Genomic DNA, 27,411 nt, shown 5'->3' with positions numbered 1-27,411 from the left:
GATGTCACGTTCCGACTTTTAGCACAGTGCGCCCCCCAACTTTTTGCTGGTACTGCAACTCGCGCACGGGTCGCGTTAATTTCTGAGGACCTGCTCAGAGGACGCGTGAAATGAACACTGGGAACACGTGGCAGCCATGATGCGGGTGCGTACGTGTTCTGAGCGTGAAGTATAAATCGGCCCTTAGTCTCCCTCCCAGGATTTTTTTTTTATAATAGGGAGATATATTACCTCAACCGACAAAAAAGTGGTAAATTAGTGTGGGGAAAGATATCTGATCAGCTGTAATTCAATTCATACTCTAGGTACTGGTATGAAATTACACATCTAATGAATAATGAATGCTAATCAGTCTTTCCGAAATTGTGCCATGATATACTTTATGGTGACTGTCAGTGAATTGTCCCTTGGTACATCCACTACTTTCATAATGAACTATTACCACTGTTTAAAAGCTGTACATTAAAAAAAATAATCTGCATATCATATACATTCCGAAAGTGATGCAACTGGTTATTGTTGGTGTGAGGACTCCATGCTAGTGATTTTTTTTTTTGTGTGTGTACATTTAGCAGTATTTCTCATAGGCTATGGACTACCAAAGAATGAGTGCAAAATAAATTCTGACCTGAATATTTCCCAAATTGTTTGTAATTCTTTCCCAATTAACTGTGTATGAAATTAACTGCTATTGATCTAGAAACACTTACTTTAGTGAAATTTGCTCAATTCCTTGTAATGCTTAAAATGTGAATTTCCTGGTTTCTGTGCATAATGTTACTACTCCCTTTTATGAAGTTTGTAGTATTATTTTAATTAAATTGGTTACTGGTGTATGTACTTTAGAAATTATCTGAATAAAGTTGGTAAATAGATCTGTAGATTACAGGAATTTGTAATGAGATAGCATGCATTTTCTTTGGGCATACAAAATATACATTTTTGTGTAACTCACAATAATCTACTCCTAGGCCTTTCAATATATTCAATGAAGTGTTACCAAATTGGCTATCATTGTTTCATATTCTTTGTATTCCATGTATATTTTAGTAAAGTACTAGATACGTGAATACAATTTTAATCTTGGTGCTTTATTAATACAGCAAGTTAATACTTTAAGCTCTGTTCAATTACTTTTTATTTTTGAAATAGACTTTAAATTGATTTGTACTTTAAGCTATTTACCAGCTTTGGGGAGAGTTAAAATGGAAATATTGAAGCAGTTCTTTTTTCCCCTCTTTTTCTTTCAGAAAATACAGTATAATGAATTTGTCCATTCCAGAAATATTTAATCTCTTATTAATCAGGTGCTGTAATCAGCTACCCTGCTTCAGAGACATGTCACATTGGTATCTTTTGCCTGCTTTCTTGATTTTATTTTCTTTAAAGTTGCTGAGACAAGAAGATCTGAGTGCTTGTTAAATAAATAGATGGTGTTTTTTTTTAATTTTGAGGGGGAAATGTAGTGTTTTATGGACGCTCGGTAAATATTATGGCAAACATCAACAACCCCCCTCAAATACACACAAGGATTACTAAAAGGAAGATAACTTCTGACTTATTTGAAGACTACGACTCTATGATTTCTTAATAGTTCACATCATCGTTTCAAACCATTGGTGATGTATGATACCATTGCTTCTGTCAAGAGATAGGGAGATGCTTATGAAATGGGGAGATGGGGGGTAAGGGTATGCTGGTGTTTTAGCTCAGGTGTTAATAGCTTTGTTATCTCACAGATTGTTACAACTCGGCACATGTAGTGTAATATGGTAATGTTATTGCAGTGATTCAAAACTGATTTGTTCCAAATTCATTTAAAATTGCTACATATCACAATGCCATATTAACATGATATTTTAAAAATTAGATTTACCTCATCATAAAATGGTTTTGAATATACTGTATTGGTATAAATAGGAAACTAAAAGTTACATTGAAATGATTAAAATGATTTTTACTCACTCAAACACATCTTCCTCAGTTCTCTTTCTATCACCTTCTGAATACAAGAATGTACTAGGCATCCACTTGTAGAATAAAAATGTACTTCATTCTGTTTGATTATGGTTTGGCTATAGTAAATATTTTGCCTTTCCTTATCATATGAGCAAATGACATTTCATGAAAAGCACATAATGCTGAGTGTTGATTGGTACTGTGAGAATTCAATGTACAGTGTTCATGCAGAGGCACAATGGCACAACACTTTTTAAAAAAAAACAAAAAAAAAAAAACAAAGGCACTACTTTGATATATAGTTTAATCAGTTTATGTAAGATATAGTGTATACTGTATTATCTCATGTACACAGTACAATTAAATTCCTGGTTGCCCACATGCAGTTGTTAAAGTGGAACTAAAGTACTCCATTTGGTCAGCATCTTGTTCCTCCTCCAGATTTGTTATTAGTTTTACACAATGGTGTGTTGGGCTTCCCCATTGGAGTGCTTGTATATTAGTATATGATTTTGACGGGTGGAGGCACTTCAAGCACTTTCCACAAGACCAGACAAGGACCATAATAATGCCACTTTCCTTGTCCAGAGCCTGAATTTTACTCTATTGGTTATGTAAAATATAACACCATAAGCATAGGCTCCAACTGCCCCATGACACTTCCCAGGATAAGTGGGTTAAGAAAGTGAGTGGTGAATTAAAAATATTGCAACACTGCTGAGAAGTTGCATGTGCATGGGGATCTGTCATGCACAGTATACACTGACATGCAAATGAGCAGCTTCAGGAGACCCTTTAGAAAGGGCAAACATGCCAAAGTTGCAGAAGAATTCTAACTTCTGTGGCCAAAATGAGACATCATTTTAAGGATAGTAAACTTACCTTAAAGAGTGTTGTTAATAGGAAGAATCCATGGGCCCTCGGAGTCTGCAGGCTTCCCACTCAAACTTGGTGTGTGACGCACTGATCTGGCTGCCTCTCCTCAGCTACAGTACATTCCTGTTAAACTGGCCAAAGCACAGAAATCTCGCCCATCTCCTGCTGTGTATATGAGTGCTTGATAGCATTTATGTTAGGTGTGTGAGATTTAAACAAAAAAAAGTGATGGCTGTAGGTTGCTGGTCTGAGGAAATTTCCACATATGTTGGGAATTAATTTTTTTTTATATCAGCAATGTGCGCAGCCAATCACTGACAGGCAATGTCATCAACCTTTAGCTCAGTCCTATTAAAGATAAAAGTGCAGCCACAGTGAGGCATTGTAAAGATGTATTGCTGCAGGTATATAGGAGACATAGTGGCATATCTTGACACACTTTTGCTGAATCATTTTTTGGCTAAAAGTACTCAATGGTGTTGTGTCAGAGAGAGGATGTGCAACATTGCTCATAATGGCAGTCAGGTTTGTATTCTCTCCACCACTATTACCTCTAGTCGGTCTAGAGCACGTCTCATAATTGAGCCTGCTTTCTTAATGAACTTTTTGATTTAGTGGGCTTGTCTTGAAGCAGTGTTACGGGTTCAGCACACTACAGTGTAGTGAAAGAAGTGATATTATTGCTCCCATGAAACTGACATGAATTTAATGGGATATTGTTCACCATTTTTAGAGCTTCCCATATTTTTTGTCACAAGTACCATTCCACCATTTCTGTGACAGTACACTATACGTCCACATTATTGGGGTGTATAATTGGCCAAATAACTAATTTTCAACCTTTTTGGGCAACAATATGTTCCCTGTAAAATATTAACTTGGTTTCTTACAGGGGGCAGTCAGAACAATTTTGGGAGGTTTCCAAAGTATTTTGAGCCAGTCAGACTCATCATTTTCAGGTAAGCTCATCTATCATTTTACATAAGTAACTGAAACAGATGTTTGTTAATATGCAAAGCAGTGTGTATTTGTATGTTTTTACAATAAGCAGTGAGTTTTAAAAAAAAAAAGTTCCCTTTTGGTGGCAGGATTGGCACTCCAGCCACTGTAGAAACCTCACACTGTTCCAGAGTGGTGCTGAGGTGTCACCTGTTGCAAGACTACACTCATGTCCCAATCCAGATAGTTCGTTGTGTGGTGAGTGCAGCAACGCTCTGTAATCAGCACATTCTCCCAACCTCCTCCTCCTCCTTTTAAAATTATAATTGACAGTATGTTGTAAAAATGCTTTTAAATAGAAAATTTCATTATAGCTAAAAATTAGCCTTGTTACTTCTTATTTTAGTTTGACCATAAAAGCATTTTTCTTTTTTTGAAAAATTGAATATTAATTAGTATGCTTTAGCTGCTTGACAAAATATCAGCAAAAATATATAAATGTTCATTTTAAAAACAAATTGGCTGTACATTATTGTTGCTTAATTTATGAAATAAGTGCTGTATCCTTTAAGCACTCACTCAGACTGTTTTTATAAGTTCTGTTTTAACCAAGTACTTTTACAAAGTATTTTATTAGGCAAACAATAACCTGGTAAAAGTGTATTTTTGTTTTAGAAATTTTTTTGTATTGTCGGATGCTTGTATCATTAATTATCTCCACTTTTCTTGTCTTTAGAATGTCAAGCAGTGCTGGTTGATCTCTTGGTCTCCCTGGTCACTTTTCAGATTTCATCAGATGAACTTGTGCTGCTGCTTCGTTTGTTTTTAGAAAAAAATCCTCCTACAGTAAGTATCACTGAATTTACTCTTTGATGTTGTGTGTCTTTACAAGAAAATATAAAGTATACACTTGCAGTATGCAGAATATTATTAAATTGTCAACAGAAATACAGGTTAGTGAATGCATCCATCATATATTATTATTACAAATAAATTAAAAACTAAATTAGTATAGTTCTGTGGTCGAGTGAATGTCCAGGAGTGTTCCTGATGGGTTTCTACTGGAAGCACCAGGTTTACCTGCATCCTTTAGCCACTATTCACAATTAATTGGACTGGGACTATTGGTAGTTCTATTCCTGCTTGTGTAATTTGATGCGGGAACCACTTTGCTGCAATATAATAGTGTGGGGAAATGTTTCTAGCCAACATGATCTCACTATTTTATCACTGCCCACTCAGTAATTCCTTATTTAGCATTGTTTAAATATACAGCATATCTCATATTGGCTAGGGATGTAAGAAATGTATCCTATAGGGGATCATCCTATTTTGTGGATACTTGGTCTATATATCCCTTGCAATCTGTTACTCACATTACCAGTCAAACCAATTGTACCTTGTAATAGTTGGTCTTGGTAATATAAGAAAAAAGTTTAATGTATTTGAATACAAGTACATTTTAAACCACTTTTGAAAAGTGAAACTTTCTGAAGAATCTTTGTAAATACATCATGGAGTGTGGGTATCTATTTATTTTCCTTGATTGCTCCATGCTGTCCCAGTGTATTTGAACTCTTAACTTTTCATATACATTTAGAGCATAGAAAATGTGAAGTTGTCATTATAGTTCATCTTTTATAGTCTAAGATGTGTGATGCATGCGCTGTGACTATTACAAACATTAATTTGTCACATTCACTCCTTATTCTTTCTGGGCCATTGCTAAGTATTTTAAGATGGAGGAAAATACTCATTGTAAAACAACATTCGTAAAGATGATCTAGAAAAGATTGTTTTTAATCTCTGTTGCAGGAAATTCTTCTGAATGGGTTCTTACAAATTGTGGAGGACAATATGCATATGGCTCCTCAGCAGTACCTAGCTTTCCCACTGTTCATAAATGCTAGTGTTGCCAATTCAATTTTGTCAGCTCCAAAGCAAACATCTGTCTTAAGTGCTAAGACTGCAGCTATTCTTAAACGTGGAAAGATGACAACAAGCAAGAAAGACTTTGATGGGGACATTTTAAGTCATCATTTGTCATCATCTTGGCATGTAGCACCTATCCACCTTCCACTAGTTGGACAGAACTGCTGGCCACATATGGCAGATGGCTTTAGTGTTTCTCTTTGGATTAAAACAGAGTGGCGTCTTGAGGGGTCTGCAGAGAAAAGGAAGAAGCCAAAGAGAAATAAGCTGGTCGCTTTTTGGGACAGCAGCCTGGATAGTGCAGGTAAATCTGGTTTGGCTAGTAATATGTTTCCTAAAAATACTGTCCTTTAGAACATCTATGCATATAAGCACTGTTTAAAAATTTGCAAAACCCAGTTCAATCTTTTGTTTAATAGGTTCTCAATCCATAATTCTTATGTAATTAATCATATTAGTCCTTAACTTTCAAATTTTGCTTTTCCTGGGGATGTGTTGCTGTGGCAACAAGCTGAATTGGACAGTGCAAATCATCATATCCTTGGTTGCACTTTTCAGCATTTACTGGGGTTTTCTAATATGTTCTCATGTCAGTTGTAACATCCTAGAAGGTACTGCCTACAACAAATCCTAAGTGTATGGCATAACCATCAAAACTGTTTAATCTCAACCTGCAGAAGTTGCAATTCTGTTCTGAATCCTTTCCTGAAGTCCTCCTCTTATAATGACCACTGACCCATACTTCCTGACAAGAATGTCATTTCTGCTTTTTATAAACACAATCTCATTCTTGTAGTCACTACCCAGATCTTGTGACCATAGGTTAAGAAAGTAATATAGATTAACTGGTAAATTGAAAAATGTGTCCTTCATCACCATCATTTGGTGCAACATCTAGAAAATTGTTGCCATTAAATAGATTTGTTGGACCATTGCTTCACTTGTTACTAAACCCCAGCAGCATTACCACTATAGAGTACTTCCTCTGAGTGCTTCTTCCACCTCTCAGTAGTATTCCAAGTTGACATGTACAGTATCTGTGTTTCTTAACCTTGCTTAGGACAGCCTTGGTGAGATCTCACCTTCATTTTCTAAGTCATCCATTAGCTTTGCTTGAACCTCTTTGAAGCAATCCAAAATTCAGTCTCCTTGGCGTCACCATACTTACCTAACATGCTGGCCTTTGGCAGAGCTACTTCTGTAGCTGCTTCCATTTTTGCTGGAGAGCAGAGGAGCACTGTGTTAATTTCTGGAGAATCTCAAGGAAACTTGCCTTGGGAAACCTTTTACTTCAGCCTGACATAATCCCATACTGCTAGTGCCCACCAGTGGGTTTTATTGGTTCTGCCATTGCACCAAAAGCACCATTCTGGCCACAGAGCCTTGTAAAAACCACCACTAATAAGGATTTGAACAGACTTGACTTTCTTGATCTGTCCTGAGGTATAGGATAAGCTTTTTCAAAGGTGAGAGTTGAGCTCATTCTAAGCTGAGAAGTGTCACATACTATTACTTGTTCCCAACATGGTATCTGTTTGGGCCTTTCTGACTGAGCCTGCTAGCTAGCAAGAGTAAGTCAGTTTACAGTTATGCACTTCTGTTTCACTGAGTGTTTGAGATATATGGCCGCTGATCCGATGATGTGACTGCACTGTCAACCATTGCCTTTAGCCCAAAGTACTCTGATACCAGGTAAACATATGAACAACCTTTTGTTTAGACATAGTGTTGGTTGCAATCAATCTAAGACTGACACAGAAATATACTAACAGTTCACTGAAGGTGTGTTTTTGAAAGTGATAAACGCAAATAGTGTGTTCTATCTAATGCACAGTACTTCCTGGTACTGTGTTACAAATGAAACATTTCTAATAAAATATTGACAAATTAACATTTCTACCTAAAGAGTGGAACCTTCAGTTGCACAGCTGCCTCCCATCTTTCCTCCCACATACTCTAATAATGCATATTAAGTTAACTTAAATCGACCCACTTTGCATTAGTGTGAAGTGTGTGTGGACCAGGCTGAATTACAGGAGAATATTCCGTTTCATGGAAGATGACAGCATGTAGCTTTTCTCTAACAATAACAACCTGCAAAAAACATCTTTAGCATGTGAAGTCTCTAGATGTCTTTTAAAATGCTCATAATTATGAAAATTGTTTTCAATGACCATGTTTGCATTTTGTCATTTAAAAGCAAACATGTTTAATAAGGCTGACACATTCATATCTAAATTTTAAACACATTTGAATATACAGTATATACATACTTTTAAGTTTTAAAAAACATTTTAAGCTGAACTGAAAGTTTCAATAGTTTACAGGCAGCCCTGTAACCTTAAATGTCACTATTATGCACTGCAGAATTTTTTTGGAACATCATCTGATATTGTACATCACTTGGAAGAAAAAAATGTATTTGTGTTTTTTGTGGGATAACTGTGATTTTCCATGAAGCAGGATGTTGCATTGTGTTTTTGGTGTTAAATCAGATCTACTCTAAAAAAAAAAAAACTCCATAATGGTTTAATAAGGTTGGGTATGTGCATTACTTGTGTATGAGCACTGTAATAGACTGGTTTCTCTGTATTCGCTAATACCTGCTTTGAATATAATGTTGATGGATGAACTCCTAGTTAAAATAATGACAGTTTTTGCTTCTTCCGAACAGTTGCATGTAAACTTGATGGCCATTAATACATTTGTAGTCTACTTAGTTATAGAATTGTCCCAGTCATCATTTCAAAGTTTGTTTGTATATTGATGTGCATATCCTCACAAACATGCATTATGTATAATATTATTATTTAGTCTGTTTTCCTTTTACAAATAAAAGGATTGTGCTGTTCCTCTGCTTTTTTTCCTTCTGACTTTTGTTTTCCTTTTAGAAGTTGATAAGTCTATACCCATTGATTGCCAAAGTATGGCTGCTAATGGAGATAAATTAGTTGAAGATGGGTGTCTTCACTTGATTTCCTTGGGTTCAAAGGCATTAATGTTGCAGGTCTGGGGAGACTTAAATACAGGAGCACTTATTTTCAGGTAAGAACATCCCCCTAATAACTGTGTGGGCTGGCATTGTGTGTGAAGTTTTTTTTTTCTTTTTCCCCCAGAGGTCTGAATTTTTCAAAAATTACATTTCAAAATTTTTTAAACTTGAGTTGCACTGTGCATATGCTGTAAAGTAGGCTAGGATGTTAAACATAGATATAGCTGTTCAGAATGTGTGAAGAATGCTTACAGAAGTTCATAGTGCATCAGCCGCAGCAGAATGCAGAAGATCCTACTATTTCATTCATTTTTAGTACTGTGACTGTTGTAACGTATTAAACAAACAGGTTGAACAGTGAAAGCTTAAAATGGTATGTAGCCCATTAAAGCTGTTACCAGAATAGGCTTTGGTTTGAATTCTAGTCACGATTAGTGATGATTTTTTTGCCATTTATAGAATTACTGTTGTAACTCCTTACTGTTATTCTTTCACACTCCTTACTGTTTTGTCCTTTTTTAAGAATATGTACAGTAATGAGGGCACCACTTTTTCTAATTATTTACAAAAAAAAAATTAAAAAAAAGTACCGGTTTAGGTTCATTCTAAAGTAATATTAATGGAACCATATAAGTAAAATATAATATGTGCATGTTTTGGAATCACTTTTACATTTTTTTGTTTTATATGAATTTTTATTGTCCTTATTGCTGTGTTTACATTAGTAACACTAAGTACTTTATCTCATTCTTAAGATCCTTCCTTAATTAGCAAATATGTCCTAAAACCTTTCATAACTAAACTAGTACTTAACCTCGTTTGGAAATTAACTAGTGCATTGACCCACTTGTTTTTAGCATTGTTCTTCAGCTGTAATTCTGTCACAATGACACAGAGGTCTCATTAAGTAGATCACGAGAAGCACAGTGATGCTCTTATTTGGACAACAATAATAACAACAACAATAATGCTAATAATAATAGTAGTTCAATATTGTAATATAAATATAAAATTATATTGTACGCTATAGATTTGCTCAAAAAGGAGTTCTTCGTAGCTTTAACACCTGTAGACAATTTGTGTACATAATGAGTTAACTGTTTAAAGTGTTTGCATAATCAGTCAAATTCTTTAAACTCAGAAGGTGACTTGCCCCCTTAGTACCAGTAGCAACAATGGCAGGAATTGGGGAACTGTGAAATTCAACTGAAGATGCCATTTGAAATGGTACCTCCCAAGAAGCCAAACTGCAGGTCTAAATACTATTTTCCAACATTAACTACTTGAACCTTCTTGATAATCTGCAAATAATAATGAAATACAGGCTGCTCAGGGTTGATATAATTACACTCCCTGATCTGGTGCAAAATGAATTGGAAAGAGGAACACAGCGGAATTTTGCCGTTAGTCCCACTGTGTGGTTTCCGACAGCTCTGTTTCTATCTCACACCAGTGGATCCCTGCAGTCCATCAGTGATGCATATGGTCTCAGCAAGGCTGCAATGTCCAAATCTGTGCAAGCAGTGACCTGATTGCTATTGTGCTATGTATGCCATAGTAAGGCTCAAATCCAGCTATTGACACTCCTCTTTTGTGTTTTTCAATCGTGTTTTGCCATTGTTATTTTTTACAGGTAGACCATGTTTTGAGCCTATTTCTAAATTTTTCAACTAACAGATTAAATTTTACTTTTAGTTGAATTTTTTATTTCTTAATTTTGTGCTTTTTTGCATTTAAAATTTTTTATTATTATTTTTTCTTTTTTTCACATTTGCAAGTCTGGTGTGAAAATATAACATAAATATGACCTTTGAAACATGTGGGATGTTAGTACAGGGTGAGCCAAAAAGAAGTACCACATTTTAAACTTTTATTCTACAAAAACACAACAAGATAAAATAATTTTTTTTATGACACAAGAAACGGTATTCAAAATAGATTTCTTTTACTGTTTTTTAAAAATTATGTCTTCAAGGTGGTGGGTATCATTAGCGATGCATTCTTCGAGATGATTTCTGAATGCTCGCATAACTCATTTGGCCATTTCAAGGGGAATAGCAGCGATTTGGTGGCGGATAGCGTCCTTGAGGGTTTCAAGGTTTTGAGGTCAGTGTGTGTATACCTTCGACTTAAAATAGCTTCACAAAAGGAAATTGCACAGATTGAGATCAGGTGAACATGAAAGCCACCTGACATCACCGTGCAGGGAGATTAGCTTCCCTGGAAACATCTCTTGCAAAACTTGCATTGATCTCTGCGTCTTATGAGCTGTTGCTCCATCCTGTTGAAACCAGGCATCCACCACATCCATTTCTTCCAGTTGAGTTAGCAAAAAGTTCTCTATCATTTCAATGTGACGTTCTGAAGTGACAGTGATCATTGCCACTAACCCGTCCAAACACCGCCTCCAGCCTCCCCACCCACAACCAAAAGTAAGGACCTACAATGCCAAATTCTGCAATGGCACACCAAACTGTAGCACGCTTACTGTGCATGGCTCTCTGAAGTTCACAAGGGTTGGTTTCATCCCAATTGTGAAAGTTTTGCTTATGTACACAACCTTTCAAATGGAAATGTACCTCGTCACTGCACAGTACGATGGCATCTTGATGAATGGTTTGCACAGTGTTGTCAGTGAGTTCCTGCACTCCCTTTATTTTATATGGATGGAAATTAAGGTCCTCATGCAAGATCCTCCTCAAAGATATCTTGGAAATGCCTAAGGCAGAATCATGTATACATGCTGAATGTCTAGGAGACTGCAAAATCGATGCCCTTACAGCTTGGATGTTTTCAAGCGTTTGTACAGTCCAAGGACAGCCTGGAGATTTTCTGTTCAATGTTCAACCTGTCTGTCTAAATTTAGCCACCCACTGAAGAATTGTTTTCCGATTTGGGAAGTCACAATTAGGAGGAATGCTGAAGTGCATTCAGAAGGTGTGTTGCGTTATGATGATGGATTCATTGTTTTTAAAGAATGCTTTGACAGTGAAAGCATGGTGTGCACCAGACCAAGGCATGTTGCTGACTAAAAGACTACCAAGGGATCGCCTATCAAAGGGGCTCCCACCCCAACCCACTCGGCTGCCTCTACCTCGTGCAATGACCTTGAGAAATGTGGTACTTCATTTTGGTTCACCTATTATTATTGACAGTCTGTGCATTTCTGACATTATTGCCTAGGAGGTGCCAACAACATTTACATTAGCCTCATCTGTTAGATGTTGAATAATGAAGGTCTTCGGAAACATTCCCAGAGTTTCCTTTTTCTTTTCCTATGTCATTCATTATCTTGTTCTTTATTCACTAAGAATGATAATTTTTGAGAAACATACTCCTGATTGTGTTATGTAGCATAGTACTCCCATGTGGTTCAAAGCCCAATCAAAGTATTACTTTATTTTTGTTTCAGACATCTGCAAGTTGATTACACAGCAAACATTAGGGAAACTGAGAAGTGGATTGGTTAGTTCTGTTGGATTTGAGTCATAGGTGTGGCCTGTATGGAGTTTGCATGCTTTCTGTGTGACTAGGTGGGGTTTTTCTTTCACTTCCATAAAGATAGTCATATGTAGTAATTTAAAGGGCTGTTGGTGCCTACTTTCTTCACAGTGTTGTTGTGAATGCTGTGAAAGATGCCTGGACACAGACAGCCACTGAGACAACCAGATGTCCAAACACACGCTTTTTTTCTTTTTCAGCACAATACACACAGTGCACCAACCCACAATAATGGCTCAGTCCTTCCTTTCTCTTTTCCCAAGTATTCTGCTACCTCTACTCCTCCACTCGCAAGCTCCTTCCTCTTCCACCCGACTCCGGCTCCCCGAATGGAGTGAGGTGGCCCCTTTTATGGCACACTGGGGTGTGGTCCAGGTGCTTACTGATGATCTTCTTGCAGCATTTCCTGGTGTGGTGGAAGTGCTGCCGTCCAGGGCTCTGAGATGGTCCAAGCACATCAACAGGGTTGAGCTTCCAAGCTCTCTATCCGTGACCCTGATTTAATCCAGGGGGGCTGCCCTGTTGCACCCCGGGGAAGATATTGCTCCTCTCCCGGTCAATGACCCTGTGTTAGGATATAGCGGGTTGGACAATGACCGACTAACTGACAATTGTGGCACACAGATTACAATAAATTACAGATACTCCTGATCTCGACTCGCTATGTGTATAATGCACACCTGTCCACAGAAGCCCACAACAACCTCTTGTTAGTAGTTCTTACCGCTATACCACCCAAGCGGTCGTGTCAGTGTCGTGCCCTAACCTGATTTCTTTATTTTTGGTCGTATTCTTGAGTAAAAGTGCACTTGTTTTATACTTGTACTTTTTGTGAAAGTGTTTATTTGATATTTGGACTTCAGCTTTCACACATTATACACTTTCTATCAAAATTTTGTCATTTGTACTATAACTTTGAAAAAGTTCGTTTTAGCTATGTGTTCAACATTTCTTGCATTGAATTTCCCGTCATCCTACATTTACACAGATCATTGTACACACTGAACACACTTGAAATGCATGTGCTCCAAATGACGATATATTATTTACCCTATATAACTCCAGGCACCTCACACCCAGATAAACAGACTTGAGCTGAGAGAACGTTTTGATCGCCATGAGCAGCGACAATGTGCAGATGGCATTGCAGGCTGCTTGCTACTTGTGCTGATCGACACATTTGCAAAACAAAGGAGGCCTGGGATTACAAGTTTTTTGTAGGCTTCAGGGATTCAAGTTTTAAGGAAAGACTCATACACTGCACTGGAATTGTACCCCAGCATCCAGACTGTGAGACACAATGTGATGCTGCTATGCTGTAAAGTCAATCAGTTACTAAAGGTGTAGCTGAAAAGTGACTAATAAACAATTCAAACTCATGCAGCTGTTTACAAAGAAAATAGATTCTTTGAGAAACAACACTGTCTATGCATATGTTTGCATATTTATTGCTATTCAAGTCTTTAGATTGTCAGTTCCTTACTTCCTTTTAAGCAATTTATTAAAAATGTGCTTGTAAAGCATAAGCTTATAAAAAGTATATAAACTTAATATAGTCAGAATTAGCATGTCAAAACTTTTTTGACTATAACAGGTGACTGAGTGAAACCCTTTAATTAATACAAAGTTTTTAATGAAAATGTAACAATGACTGGGGGTTGAATTCTTGTTTTGTTGGTATTTTTCTTTTACTCTGCCTTTTATTTCTCTGGTGTTTTTTCTAGATTGATTTTGAAATAACTTTTGTAAGTTCTGCAAATTATATCTACTTGTATACTATGTTACTTATTTTCAAGTAAATTCAATAAAAAAAAGTTATACTATTATGTATGTTTGATTAAACAACAACATTTATTTATATAGCACATTTTCATACAAACAGTAGCTCAAAGTGCTTTACATAATAAAGAATAAAAAAATAAAAGACACAATAAGAAAACAAAATAAATCAACATTAATTAACATCGAATAAGAGTAAGGTTCAATGGCCAGGGGGGACAGAAAAACAAAAAAAACTCCAGGCGGCTGGAGAAAAATAAAATCTGTAGGGATTCCAGACCATGAGACCGCCCAGTCCCCTCTGGGCATTCTACCTAACATAAATGAAACAGTCCTCTATGGATTTAGGGTTCTCGCGGAAGGGCTTGATGAAGATGGTCACGTAGAATTCTGCCTTTTAATCCATCCATCATTGTTGGAGCATCATGAAGCTTTGAGTAGGTGGAGGTGGCGCAGGCCACCACCACAAAGAAACCGGAAAAAGAAACAGAAAGAGAGTAGGGGTCAGTATGGATTTTAGAGCCACCATGAATAGTTATTATGAGGAAATTGAACATACAGAGTATCAGGATTAAGTTAAATTAAGTTAAATTGAAGTTATAAAAAGGCCATGTTAAAGTAATGTGTTTTCAGCAGTGTTTTAAAGTGCTCTACTGTATCAGCCTGGCGAATTCCTATTGGCAGGCTATTCCAGATTTTAGGTGCATAGCAGCAGAAGGGCCTCACCACTTCTTTTAAGTTTTGTTCTTGGAATTCTAAGGAGACACTCATTTGAGGATCTGAGGTTACGATTTGGAATATAAGGTGTCAGACATTCCGATATATAAGATGGGGCGAGATTATTTAAGGCTTTATAAACCATAAGCAGAATTTTAAAGTCAATCCTGAATGACACAGGTAACCAGTGTAGTGACATTAAAACTGGAGAAATGTGTTCGGATTTTCTTTTCCTAGTTAGGATTCTAGCAGCTGCATTCTGCACTAGTTGCAAGCGATTTATGTCTTTTTTGGGTAGTCCTGAGAGGAGTGCATTACAGTAATCTAGTCGACTGAAAACAAACGCGTGAACTAATTTCTCAGCATCTTTCAGTGATATAAGAGGTCTAACTTTACTTATGTTTCTTAAGTGAAAAATGCTGTCCTAATGATCTGATTAATATGATTTAAAATTCAGATTACAGTCAACAATTACCCTAAGCTTTTTACCTCCGTCTTGACTTTTAATCCTAATGTATCCAGTTTATTTCTAATAGCCTCATTGTATCCATTATTGCTAATCACTAAGATTTCAGTTTTCTCTTTATTTAACTTGAGAAAGTTACTATTCATCCATTCTGAGATACAAGTCAGACATTGTGTTAGTGAATCAATAGAATCGGGTCATCAGGTGCTATTGATAAGTACAGCTGTGTGTCATCAGCATAGCTGTGGTAGCTCACGTTGTGCCCTGAGATAATCTGACCTAACGGAAGCATGTAGATTGAGAATAACAGCGGACCCAGGATAGAGCCTTGTGGAACACCATATTGGATATCATGTGTCTTGAGTTGTAATTCCCACAACTAACAAAAATTTTCTCCCTGTCAGGTAGGATTCAAACCAATTTAAGACCGTGCCAGAGAGGCCAACCCATTGACTAACGCCATTTCTAAGAATGTTGTGACCAATGGTGTCAAATGCAGCACTCAGATCTAAGAGGATGAGAACAGATAAATGGCCTCTGTCTGCATTCACCGCAAATCATTTACTACTTTAACGAGTGCAGTTTCTGTGCTGTGATTTGTTCTAAAACCCGACTGAAATTTATCAAGAATAGCATGTTTATTGAGGTGGTCATTTAACTGCATAATGACTGCCTTCTCTAGAACTTTACTTAAGAAAGGCAGGTTAGAGATGGGTCTAAAATTTTCAAGAGCGAGGGTCAAGATTATGTTTCTTAAGAAGGGGTTTAACTACAGCAGTCTTAAGACAGTCTGGGAAGACCCCCGTATCTAATGACGAATTTACTATGTCCAGAACATTATCAATTAGCACGCCTGATACTTCTTTGAAAAACCTTGTTGATATTGGATCAAGGACGTAGGTGGAGGATTTTAATTGAGAGATTATTTTTTGTAAATCAGGTAAATCTATCCTAGTGAAAGAGTTTAATTTGTTTATAACAGGATGCTGGGGTTTAGGAGGATCCTTAGTGTTGGAGGGATATACTATGTTATTTCTAATATCATTAATTTTTTGATTGAAAAATACAGCGATAGCCTCACAGGTTTTACTGGAAGAACTTTGGAGGCATTCCTTTGAGTTACCTGGGTTTAGTAGGCGATCAATTGTAGAAAATAAGACTCTGGGATTACTAGCATTGTTATTTATAATCTTGGAGAAATAGCAGCGTCTCTCAAGACGGACAGTGTTATTGTATTCTGTTATTTTGACTTTTAATATTTCATGGTGGATAGTAAGTTTAGTCTTCCTCCATTGATGCTCAGCTCTGCAGCATGTTCTCTTTAAGAGATGTACCATTTTGCTATATACGATATAATAATATATCTGTATTGCTAAATTAATAATTTTTGACTTCCAGAAACGCTATTTTTTCTTTACCATATGTTGGGCTCAACTGCCAAAGTTTCCAAGCAGTTGTAAAATTCCTTATTAAACAATGTGTCAGTCATTTTGGCTAGCCATGCACACAAAAATGTATTAAAGTCAGTTCTGCAATTTTTTTCGTTTTTTAGTTTTAGTTTTTAAGTGTGATTTGCCCAGCGGGACTCTTGCTATGATTCTTAGTTTTTATAAGTGATTATTCAGTGTGTCACCATCTGTTATGGAGGCATGCTTTTAGTGAAATAATGTGTGGAATGGTTTTAATAAAAGCTGCTTACAAAATGGATGGATGTTGTACCATACAAATAACAGACATTTGTCAAATTATCTGCTCTATACATAGGCACATTTTTTCATTAGGTTTTAATTACATTTTTTCATTACTGGTGTCACCTAGTAATTTACTAATTGTGTCACTAGTATACATGGTTGATAAGTATGGTACTTTACAAGATTGTTTCAAAATAAAGATTAATTGATGATATAATGTGCATGTTAAAGTTTTATTTGCTTTAATCATAAAGTATATCATTACTTCTACACTAGTCCGGATCTAGTTTAACATATTTTGTATAATCCTTATTAGAAATTACACATACAATTATTAAATAATTGTACAACATTTGTTCTTGAATCAATCTTTAAAAGCATTATTATTTTTACTTTTTTAACAAAAAATACCCCGGGTATATTAAGCCATATACTACCTAATGCACTGATTTTGGTATTTTTAAAGAAGAGCAATTTATAATGCTCTTGTCACTATTAACACAAAAATTGAAAGGTCCCTTCTTGTTTATTGTTTTGTGTTTTTAGAATTTGCATTGATCCAAATGATGAAATGAAAGCAGGTGTATTGGCACAAGCTGAGTCGCAGGAGAGTGTTCTGACTCATGAAAAGTGGCAGCATATAGCCTTTACTTACCATCAGCAACCAGAAAGCAAAAAAAATGTCCATGGGAAGCTAACAATCTGGGTGTCTGGTGAAAGGTAGGAAATATGAAAAGTGATTGTTACCCATAACAACTTGCCTAACGATTCTGAATCATATCTAGTATAATTACATTTTTGCACTCAAATTGTAGAATTTGTTTGATAACTTTAATGTACTTAAAACTATGCTAGCCAGTTTTCAATTAATACATTTCTATGTTTTACCTATCCAAAGAAGCAATTTGTTTATTTATCCACTGTAGACATTAAGGCTGTTGCAGTCAGTTGTATCTGTCATGTAGGGGTAGGGATAAAGCTCTATCAAAATAGAGTATTTTCATACAGTACATCCAGAAAAGAGTGTATTTAAAAAAAAAAAAATTTAAAAAAAACCCTACTAAACACTCCAACGTCACCAAAATCTGAATGCAAATGAATATTCATAAATTTCCAAGTTCCGTGTGTAAAGTTTTAAATTGTATTGTCCATAAGTAATCAATGTCATTCATGTTAATGATGACTACTTCAAAATAGCAACATATTTAAGATCATGCATACTTTCAGTTTTGACATATAAAAATCAATCACTGCATTGCTGAGAAAAACTCTAGCTTTTGAACCCCAAGGCAAAACTGAACAGGTAAGGCTGCACATGACCACACATGGCCAAAGGTATCCCGAGACCACTGTAGGGTTCAGTGGCCTACCCCAACAATCAGTTATAACACCATACACAGAGAAAATTTCTTGTACTCTGAAAAGAAATATTTTACGAATTGTAGAAATTGTGATGAGAGTGTCATGTAATATTGGAATAATTTGGTTATGATGACTATTTAGTATAATTGATGAAAATTCAGTACTTTTTTAACTTTTGCAGAACAGTCCCATCTTGTAGTCAATTATGGGGTCCATGCCCTATAAAAGAATACTCCACTCCATAATTTTATATATATATATATTGTGGAAGTTGACCCGGACACAGACAGGCAGACATGTTGTTCTCAACCACCACACGTTTATTTACAGTATTTAAACTGGTCACACAGACCCCAGTAATGGTCACTAAGACCCAGTCACATGCACAAAATCCCCAAAGTCACAGTCCTGGCCACAATGCCTTTCTTCGGGCCACCTCCACAGCTCTCCTGAGCTTCGTCCTTCCTCCTCCCTACTCCAGCCTCGAATGAAGGGAGATGGCCCCTTTTATATATGACCCAGATGAGCCCCAGGTGTTCCCAGTCATTCCTCCTCTAGCCACGCCCCAGCGTGGCGGAAGTGCTGGCTGTCCTCCCGGCAGCTCTCCAGGCGCCGTCCTAATTCTTCATTGGGGCGCCTCCTGGCGGTGACCACGGGCCCCTACAGGGTGGAGCTTGCATGCCCTGTACCAGTGGCCCCCAAAGCAACCAGGAAGGCGACCCCCACGTGATCCAGAGTGGGCGCAGACCCACATCCAGTCCCTCATGGCGCCCTGGCCGGGTCATGGCCCCTGGCATCCCTGTCACTATATATATATATATATATATATATATATATATATATATATATATATATATATATATATATATAAAATATAAACATCTAAGTGAAAGATATCACAGCTACAGTTCAGAAAAATTATAAAAAAACAAGACATACTGAGATTAATAAAGGACCCCCCCATGTCAATATTTTGTTGCACCACCTTTTGCTTTAATTACAGCCTTGAGTCTGTTGGGATACTTCTCTATCAGCTTTGTAAATCTAGATTGAGCAATATTTGCCCACTCTTCTTTACAGAACTGTTCAAGTTCGGTCAAATTGGATGGTAAGCGTTGGTAGACTGCTATCTTCAAATCTTGACGATGACATTCACTTTTTTTTCTCCTTCAGCCACTGTGTGGTCAGTTTTGCTGTGTGCGGCGTTGTGTTGAAAGGTGAACATTCTACTCATCTTCAACTTTCTGGCAGAGGGTAGCAGGTTTTCCTCATGGATTTGATGATATTTTGCCCCATCCATTTTTCTTTCTACCCTAACGAGAGTCCCAGAACCTGCGGAAGGGGCTGCCACCTCCATGCTTTACTGTAGGTATGGTGTGTTGTAAATGGTGAGCTGCGGTGGATTTCCGCCAGATGTACTGTTTGGTATTGAGGCCAAATAATTCCATTTTGGTCTCATCTGACCAAAAGACCTTTTTCCACTTGGAATCAGAATTTTCAAGGTGCATTCTGGCTAAGCACAAACATGCCTTAATGTGGCCTTTCTTGAGAAGTGTTTTTTTCCTTGCAACCCTCCTGAACAAGCCACAATTGTGGAGCGCTTGTGAAATTGTTGTCACATGCACACCATGACCATTCTTTGCCATAAAATCCTGTAACTTCTTCAAAGGGGCCATTGGCCTCTTGCTAGCCTCTCTTACCAGTTTCCTACTTGCTCTTCCATCCAGTTTGGAGGAATGGCCAGATCCAGGGAGGGTCCTTGTAGTACCAAACACTTGCCACTTCTTTATGATGTACTTTACTGTGCTCCTTGGGATTGAGAAAACCTTTGAGATTTTTTTTGTATCCATCTCCTGCCTTATGTCTGTCCACAACAATATCCCTGAGATCTTTTGAAAGTGGCTTGCCACCCATTGTCAGTTGCACTACCAAGCAATGGAATGCTCCAGGAACAGCTGTTTTTATGCTTCACTAAACACACTGATTACATTCGATCACAGGTGGAAGCCAGTAACCATGGTGTGCAATGGAAGTAGTGGTTACTTACACCTGATTGAGTTTAGGAGGGGGGTGATCCTTTATTCATCTCAGTATTTCTTGATTTTGATTTATAAAAATTCTTCTGAACTGTAGCTGTGATATCTTTCACTTTGATGTTATAGATTGTATCGAGTAAATAAAGCTGGAAAAAATATATTAGTGTGTTTTCATTTAAGGCTGTAAAGCAAACAAAATGAGAATATTTCAAAGGGGGTGATTCTTTTCTATACCCACTGTATATATGTATTACTCACCCTCTGTAACTTGTAGTGTTAGCCAAGAATATATTTAGTATTTATTTTATATATATTTTATATATTTTTTTATGCAGAATGGACAGATGCAGTAGAAGGCAATGGTGACTAGTGTTGTTCAATGGCAGATGATGTAAAAACCGTCCATGGTGAACAAAAACCTCACGTTATTCATTTTGCATAATGCACATGTCCGTTACCCAGCTGTTGTGTCTAAAATATTGTTATATAGTTAAATGTCCCAAATTATCGGCATGGACACAAACAGAAAAATCACAAGCCTCATGGGAGTTGCTTTTTGAATTGAAGACAGGACTCTTCACCAACTAATGAGGGGGATAGGCGGGTCTTCAATTTAGAAAGTGAAATGAGGATTTAGATTTCCAGTTTTTGTCCATGTTGATAATTCAGGAAGTAGTTATATATCAATATTTTAGCAAAAAAAAATAAATTTGCACATACTCAGCATAACGAGTGGATAACAGACAAGTGGATTATATGGCCTGAGTTACATTGAGATTTTTTTTTTCTTTTTACATGAACATTTTTCACATCACTTGCTGTCTGCAACACTAGTTTCTGTTCCCTTCCATTATGTCATAAACTACTTTCTCTCCATTCTGCATGAAAGCACGAGATTAAAATTGTTTATTGGACATCACTAACACTAATACATTAATGGATGCCATTTAAATTTGAAGTTTGAGGTTTATTAGTTATTTAAGGTAAGGTAAGGTAGGCAGAAGTTTCAAAGTAAGGTAGTTATTTTTACTAATCATGGTGCTGAAGATTAACATGTTGTACATTTAGCATATGCAAGTAATAATTTCATTGTATTCAAAATAATAATGACCCTCTAAACCTATGTAACTGGACCTGCTTTTAAATATGTTCAAATTGAAAGATAATTTTAGTATGAGACATTAATTTTCAATCATGGTCACAGTTTTTAGCAAGTACAAAGAGAAAGCCAGTGCTTGTTTGGAAATATATTTTGTTCTAACTTTTATTTTTTTGTGTAGGAAATCAGATGTTGCATTAGACTATGCTATTCCGAGAAAAACTAGTCTATCATCTGACAGCAACAAAACATTTTGTATGCTTGGGCATTGCACTTCTGCTCAGGAGGATCTCACAAGATTAGCTGGCAGATGGCAAATTGGGAACCTTCTTCTGTTTAATGGTAACTTTAATGTTTCATAGAATCAAACCTGTAAGAATAATGAATACATTGGGAGCCTGTACTGGTCATGAAAGTAACAGATATCAATCTTAGTGTTTTGTATATTTAAATACTAAATCCTGCTAAAAGATCAAATATTTAGAAATGCATGCTCAGATATACATTTTTTTATCTTATGTGCACTATAATTACGGCAGTACATGAAGGGCTGGTATGGCAGTTAGTTTTGAATATAGATTGCCATTACAGATTGCTTGTTTTCATGATATGTCTTACACATTACAAATGTGAAAGATTTATTTCAGACTAAAATTTTGAAATTCTTGTCAAAAATGTTAACATTAGTTTGAGTCATCCTTTATTTAGTATGATAAAACTTTAAAGCAAAAATTGGACATTGTTTCATTTTTATTTCTTTCAAGGCTCAGTAATTGGTGTTGAGGAAGCATTCCATTTGTACACTTCTGGTCCTGAATTATCCTCCATCATGCCCTGCAAGTATGGAAAATCAAAGCTGAATTACTCCAAATATATTACTCTTGAGAGATTACAATGTGAAAAACTTAAGGAGCTCATGATGAAAAACAGTGAAGTTGACACAGGGCCACTAGTGGTGAGTGTTTACCTTTGAACCTTTTGTTCCTCATGACTATTTAATTAAAAATATGTCAGTTTCAGAAGCTTTTGAACATTGGTTTGTTAAACATTTTTTCAGTTTCAGTAATTGTGGGTAATCAACTGATGTTACAATAGTATTTCAGTAGTTCTGAATTGTCTCTGCTAATTTACAAAACTGTATTAGTGCGATGTCTGGCTTAGTTGTAAAATGTGAGGTAAATTTAAATGTTACAGTATGCACTAAGGAAAAAGGCTTCACTCATAATGTCAATGAAATTTGTGGATATTTCCACTTTTGTGCATTTAAAAAACAATTGCTTCTGTTTGTGTACTCAGAAAATAATTAGAATAGTGTTTGTGCATAAGACCTCCCATCAGCAAGATATTGTTGATATTTTTGAATAGTCAAACCACACATTTTTAGTCATTTTGTCCCTCTTGTTTTTAAAGTCTGTGTCTAAATTTAAACATATTCTTAAGTTCTGTTTTTCTTCTGTTTCCAGGAAAGTCTGGCTATTGTTTATGCTTCTAGCTCTCCTTACCATTATACTATTTATGAACCAGTGATCCGACTAAAAGGACAAATAAAGACAATGCCCTCCCAAAGACCATTCAGTGCTAAAGAAATTCAGAGCACCATACTTGACTCGATAGCCATGAAAAGCCTCCAGATTGTGGAAAACCAGGGACTCCAGAGTATACTGCATAAAATTGGTGGCACAAGTTCCTTTATCTTCCTCTTTGCCAGGGTATTTTGCTTTCTTGTACTTTTCAAGTTGTAAATTTGTAAGTATTTTAAGTAGCGGCATTATATGTGTGAAAATATATATAATTTCGTCAGACACTATTACTACAATAATACATATATACAGGTGTATTGAAATCAATAATCACTCAATAATGGCAATTTTGTTTTTGCTGAAGATACCCCAGTAATTTCTAGAAATAGTTGTGCAAAGGTAGAAGTTTCTGAACTGCTCATTACAGTTCAACTTCTCCTGGCTGAGCTGATTCATCGTTTTGGAGTGTGAGTTTATTAAAGTGAAATTGTACTTTCAATCCTTGAGGATTAAGGCACTTTTAAGTTATAACAGTACCATTTGAAGATTTGTATAATTTCCAAAAGCATTTCATTGAATAAACTTCAGGCCATTTCATATGAATGATTTAGGATGATTAGACTTAATGGAGCAGGTAGTTAGATGAACACATAATATATTAAGGGGACGACACTAAAGAGCAAATATTTATTTTTAGCTTCTTCCATCAAATTGCATTCTGTAACATTAAATTCATATTATGGAAACTTTGGCTTTTCTTCAGAGGCTACCTCATGGCATACTCAGTAGTATCAGTAAATATGGAGATTGTTATGTACAGTGGAACCTCGGTTCACGACCATAATTCGTTCCAGAACTTTGGTCGTAAACCAAGTTGGTCGTGAACCGAAGCAGTTTCCCCCATAGGATTGTATGTAAATACAATTAATCCATTCCAGACTGTACAAACTGTATGTAAATATGTAAATATATGTAAAGATTAAGCACAAATATAGTTAATTACACCATAGAATGCACAGTGTAATAGTAAACTAATGTAAAAACATTGAATAACACTGACACAAAACACCCAGGCTCCCTGCTCAGCTATAGGAGCTGGCTCGCTCGCGCTTCCTCCCTCCCTCAGCGCAGCATTTTTTTTAAAATGAGTTTTAAGCACAGCAAAAAAACGAACATTAAAACATCCGAAGTGCAGTGCATGCAAAAACCAACTCGCAAGCAACCAGAAAAGAAAGATTGCAGGAGATCACGCTATTAAACTTAAAGCCTGATCGCTGTAAACACTGTTTTTAAAATGAGTTTTAAGCACAGCGGAAAAAAGGAACATTTGAAAAAAGATAAAAGTAACATTGCAACAAATCGCCTTATGAACTGAAAAATTAACTTTTGAAAAATCCGTAATACAAAAACCACCACGAAAACTAACCTTGCATGAGTCGAGTTCTGGCATGAAGTGTTTTCCTTCAGGTGTTTTCTCTCTTGTGATTTCTTGGGTTTCTGGTGCTTTTAGCTGGTAGGAGTGAAAGCCTCATGCAGCGATTCCAAAAACAAACTCCTTGTGACCCAATCCTTCGTGTTTACGCCCCACATTACTGGCAGTCTGGCTTTGTTTACATTGTGCTGCTTGAAAGCACGAGGGTTCTCAGATTGGTAAATGAGTAAACTGGTAAACAGTTTTTTCACCTCTTGTAATTTCTTTCTTTACTTCGATTTCAATTTTCTTCAAAACTTTCTTCACTTGCTTAGAAGTCAATGGAAGGAGAACAATGAACAGAGCTCTTGCAGCCACGCGGCTTGCTAGCTTGCTTTCTCTCTCTCTCTTTCTCTCTCAGCACGTACAGCCTGCAGATAGGCAGGCAAACACGTGCAGCAATCTCCTCCTCCCCCCCAGCAGACGCGTGGAATTGGGGGATGGTTGGCTTGAACTTACTGGCTGCAGATAGGCAGGCAAACAGTGCAGCAATCTCCTCCTCCTCCCCCTCCCCAGCAGGCACGTGCTCGCTCGCTCTTGCTCTCTCTCTCTCTCTCTCTCTCTCTCAGCTCAGCAGAGCTAAGGCAGGCAGGCAAGGGAAACTGGCTTGTTCGTATACCGAGTGCGTGGTTGTAAACCGAGGCAAAAGTTTCGCGAGCTTTTTGGTCGTGAACCGAGTTGTACGTGAACCGGGACGTTCATGAACCGAGGTTCCACTGTATTAGTTTTAAAACAGGGAAATTGCATGCTCAGCTAGAAAGATTTTGAGAAAGTTTGCAAAAACATATCTAATGTACAAATAAGTGGGTATGTTGTGCATTTAGGTGGAGGAATTTCAGTAGCAATAATGTTTTAATATTTACATTGAACTCCTTTTTCACATTATTAACATAAACTAAATAAATCACTATATTTATTATTTGTATTTTTATCTGAGAATTCTTACAATGTTTGAATAACTTTATTACTCCCTGTAGGCAGTGGAGCTCAGTGATTGTGAGAAGATCCAAGCTTTGGCTTTGCAACTTGTGCTGTCTTTATGTAAATACAATTCACATAGGATTCAAGAGATGGACAGTTGCAATGGTTACTCCATGATACATCAGGTCCTTATTAAATCAAAATGCATTGTTGGATTTTATATGTTAAAGGTATGTATTTTGCTTAAAAGTTCAAATAGTTGCAATAAAGGATTAATGTCTCTTTAACTCTTTACACCTTTTCTGTCCTGTTCCTGGGAATAATCAAACTATTAAAGGGTTTGTGAAATAAAAATCAAATATGTTGATTTATGGTGTAAAGTTAAAAATATTCTGAATTACACTATATGAAATATTCTTGCTATTAACAATTTTTAAGTCATTCTGATAAATTGGATGCAATGAAAAGTCAAGCTAAATGATACCTTTTACTGGCTAACTGAACCGATCACAATGCGCAAGCTTTTGAGGCAACTGAGGCCCCTTCTTCAGGTAGGCTGTAATCAAGGGGCCTCAGTTGCCTCAGAATCTTGCACATTATAATGAATTCACTTCATCAATTGAAGGTGACATTGTGCTTGACTTTTCATTGAATCCATAATGGCTAACAGGGTTCAGCACCCTACTACTAATAAATTGGAAGAATACAAAATGTTTAAAGGGATGTGATTCCCTAAATGCAATAATCTGATATGTATCTGCCTTTATCTCCTAGGCACTTTACTAAAGTAATGATATATTCTACCTTTGGGACCAATATAATATACTGTAAATAGTTAGAATAGTAATAATTAGTGAGGACAACTTCTCAGTATGAATTATCTAAGTTGTATTTTAAATACAACAACTTCGTACACCTTGTAGGCTGTCATCTCATTTTAACTTGTTTGTGACTTTATTCCAGTTTAATATGGTCACTCAGTAAATAAAGCACTAAAAATGTCATAGAGCTTCTTTCTATTACTTATTGCGTTATATAAACCTTTTCTGGAATTTATTGCAAGTTTTTATTCTAATTCATTTCTCACCTGTTCATGTTCTATTCTAAAATAAATGGAACTAATCAGTAAATGATTATGGAAAGTCCAAATGTTCATTTCTTGGTGAGCCACTGAGCAGAACAGAAATGGTAGAACTTGTGTAATGTAAAAGAATCATAACATTCAAAGCCTACATAAATGAACTTGTGTTTGATTAGAGATTCTGTTTATAGATGTTTTTTAAATGAAAGTAAAATAGTGTTTGTTTAAATGACATTCACCTGCAGTTTTCTGGTGATAAAAAGCAAAATATAGGTTCAGATGTTGAATTAATCCCGTTCAGTAAGTGTATCTGGACCCTTAGAGGTTTGCTTTACCTGCCAGAATTGTATAATTGTGTTTACAGTAATCCCTCGCTATTTCGCGCTTCAACTTTCGCAGATTTTAAATGTAAGCATATCTAAATATATATCATGGATTTTTCGCTGGTTCGCGGATTTCTGCGGACAATGGGTCTTTTAATTCATGGTACATGCTTCCTCAGTTTGTTTGCCCAGTTGATTTAATACAAAGGACGCTATTGGCGGATGGTTTAGAAGCTAGCCAATCGGAGCATGTAGTACATATTAACTAAAACTCCTTAATGATCTAAGATATGCATCCCGCGCGGTGCTTGATTGTTTGCTTGTCTCTGCCTCTATCTCACCCTCTCTGACATTCTCTGCGCCTGACGGATGGGGTGTGAGCAGAGGGGCTGTTTGCACAAAGGCTGTTTGCCTAGTGGATACGGACGCTCCTCTAAGAAATGCCGCTTTATCGCGGTGCTTCAGTATATTTAAAAGCACACGTATTGATTTTTTGATTGTTTGCTTTAATCTCGCGCTCTCTCTCTCTCTGACGTTCTCTGTGCCTGACGGAGGAGATGTGAGCAGAGGGGCTGTTTGCACAGAGGCTGTTTGCTTAGAAGATACTGACGTTCCTCTAAAAAATGCCGCTTTATTGCGGTGCTTCGGCAAATTTAAAAGCACACGTATTGATTTTTTGATTGTTTGCTTTTCTTTGCGAGCGCTCTCTCTCTCACTCTGAAATTCTCTGCTCCTGATGTGGGCAC

At 36.6% G+C, this 27,411-nt stretch overlaps 1 protein-coding gene across 4 annotated transcripts in view; it reads left to right on the top strand.

Moving 5' to 3' along the window:
• lyst (lysosomal trafficking regulator) overlaps positions 1 to 27,411 on the top strand; it is a 299,712-nt gene that overhangs the window by 125,749 nt on the left and 146,552 nt on the right. For all 4 annotated transcript variants that reach the window (XM_039737860.1, XM_039737864.1, XM_039737863.1 and 1 more), the window contains exons 11-19: positions 3,728 to 3,794; positions 4,511 to 4,620; positions 5,590 to 6,010; positions 8,598 to 8,751; positions 17,399 to 17,572; positions 21,531 to 21,691; positions 22,114 to 22,304; positions 22,813 to 23,058; positions 25,318 to 25,491. In XM_039737860.1, the coding sequence (XP_039593794.1) occupies positions 3,728 to 3,794; positions 4,511 to 4,620; positions 5,590 to 6,010; positions 8,598 to 8,751; positions 17,399 to 17,572; positions 21,531 to 21,691; positions 22,114 to 22,304; positions 22,813 to 23,058; positions 25,318 to 25,491 (1,698 nt within the window). The remainder of the gene's footprint in view (positions 1 to 3,727; positions 3,795 to 4,510; positions 4,621 to 5,589; positions 6,011 to 8,597; positions 8,752 to 17,398; positions 17,573 to 21,530; positions 21,692 to 22,113; positions 22,305 to 22,812; positions 23,059 to 25,317; positions 25,492 to 27,411) is intronic.

This window comes from Polypterus senegalus, chromosome 16 (genome assembly GCF_016835505.1).
Source record: "Polypterus senegalus isolate Bchr_013 chromosome 16, ASM1683550v1, whole genome shotgun sequence".
In the NCBI taxonomy this organism is placed as follows: domain Eukaryota; kingdom Metazoa; phylum Chordata; class Cladistia; order Polypteriformes; family Polypteridae; genus Polypterus; species Polypterus senegalus.
Note: the sequence above shows the minus strand (reverse complement) of the source record. Positions and strands in the feature narration are given on the sequence as shown.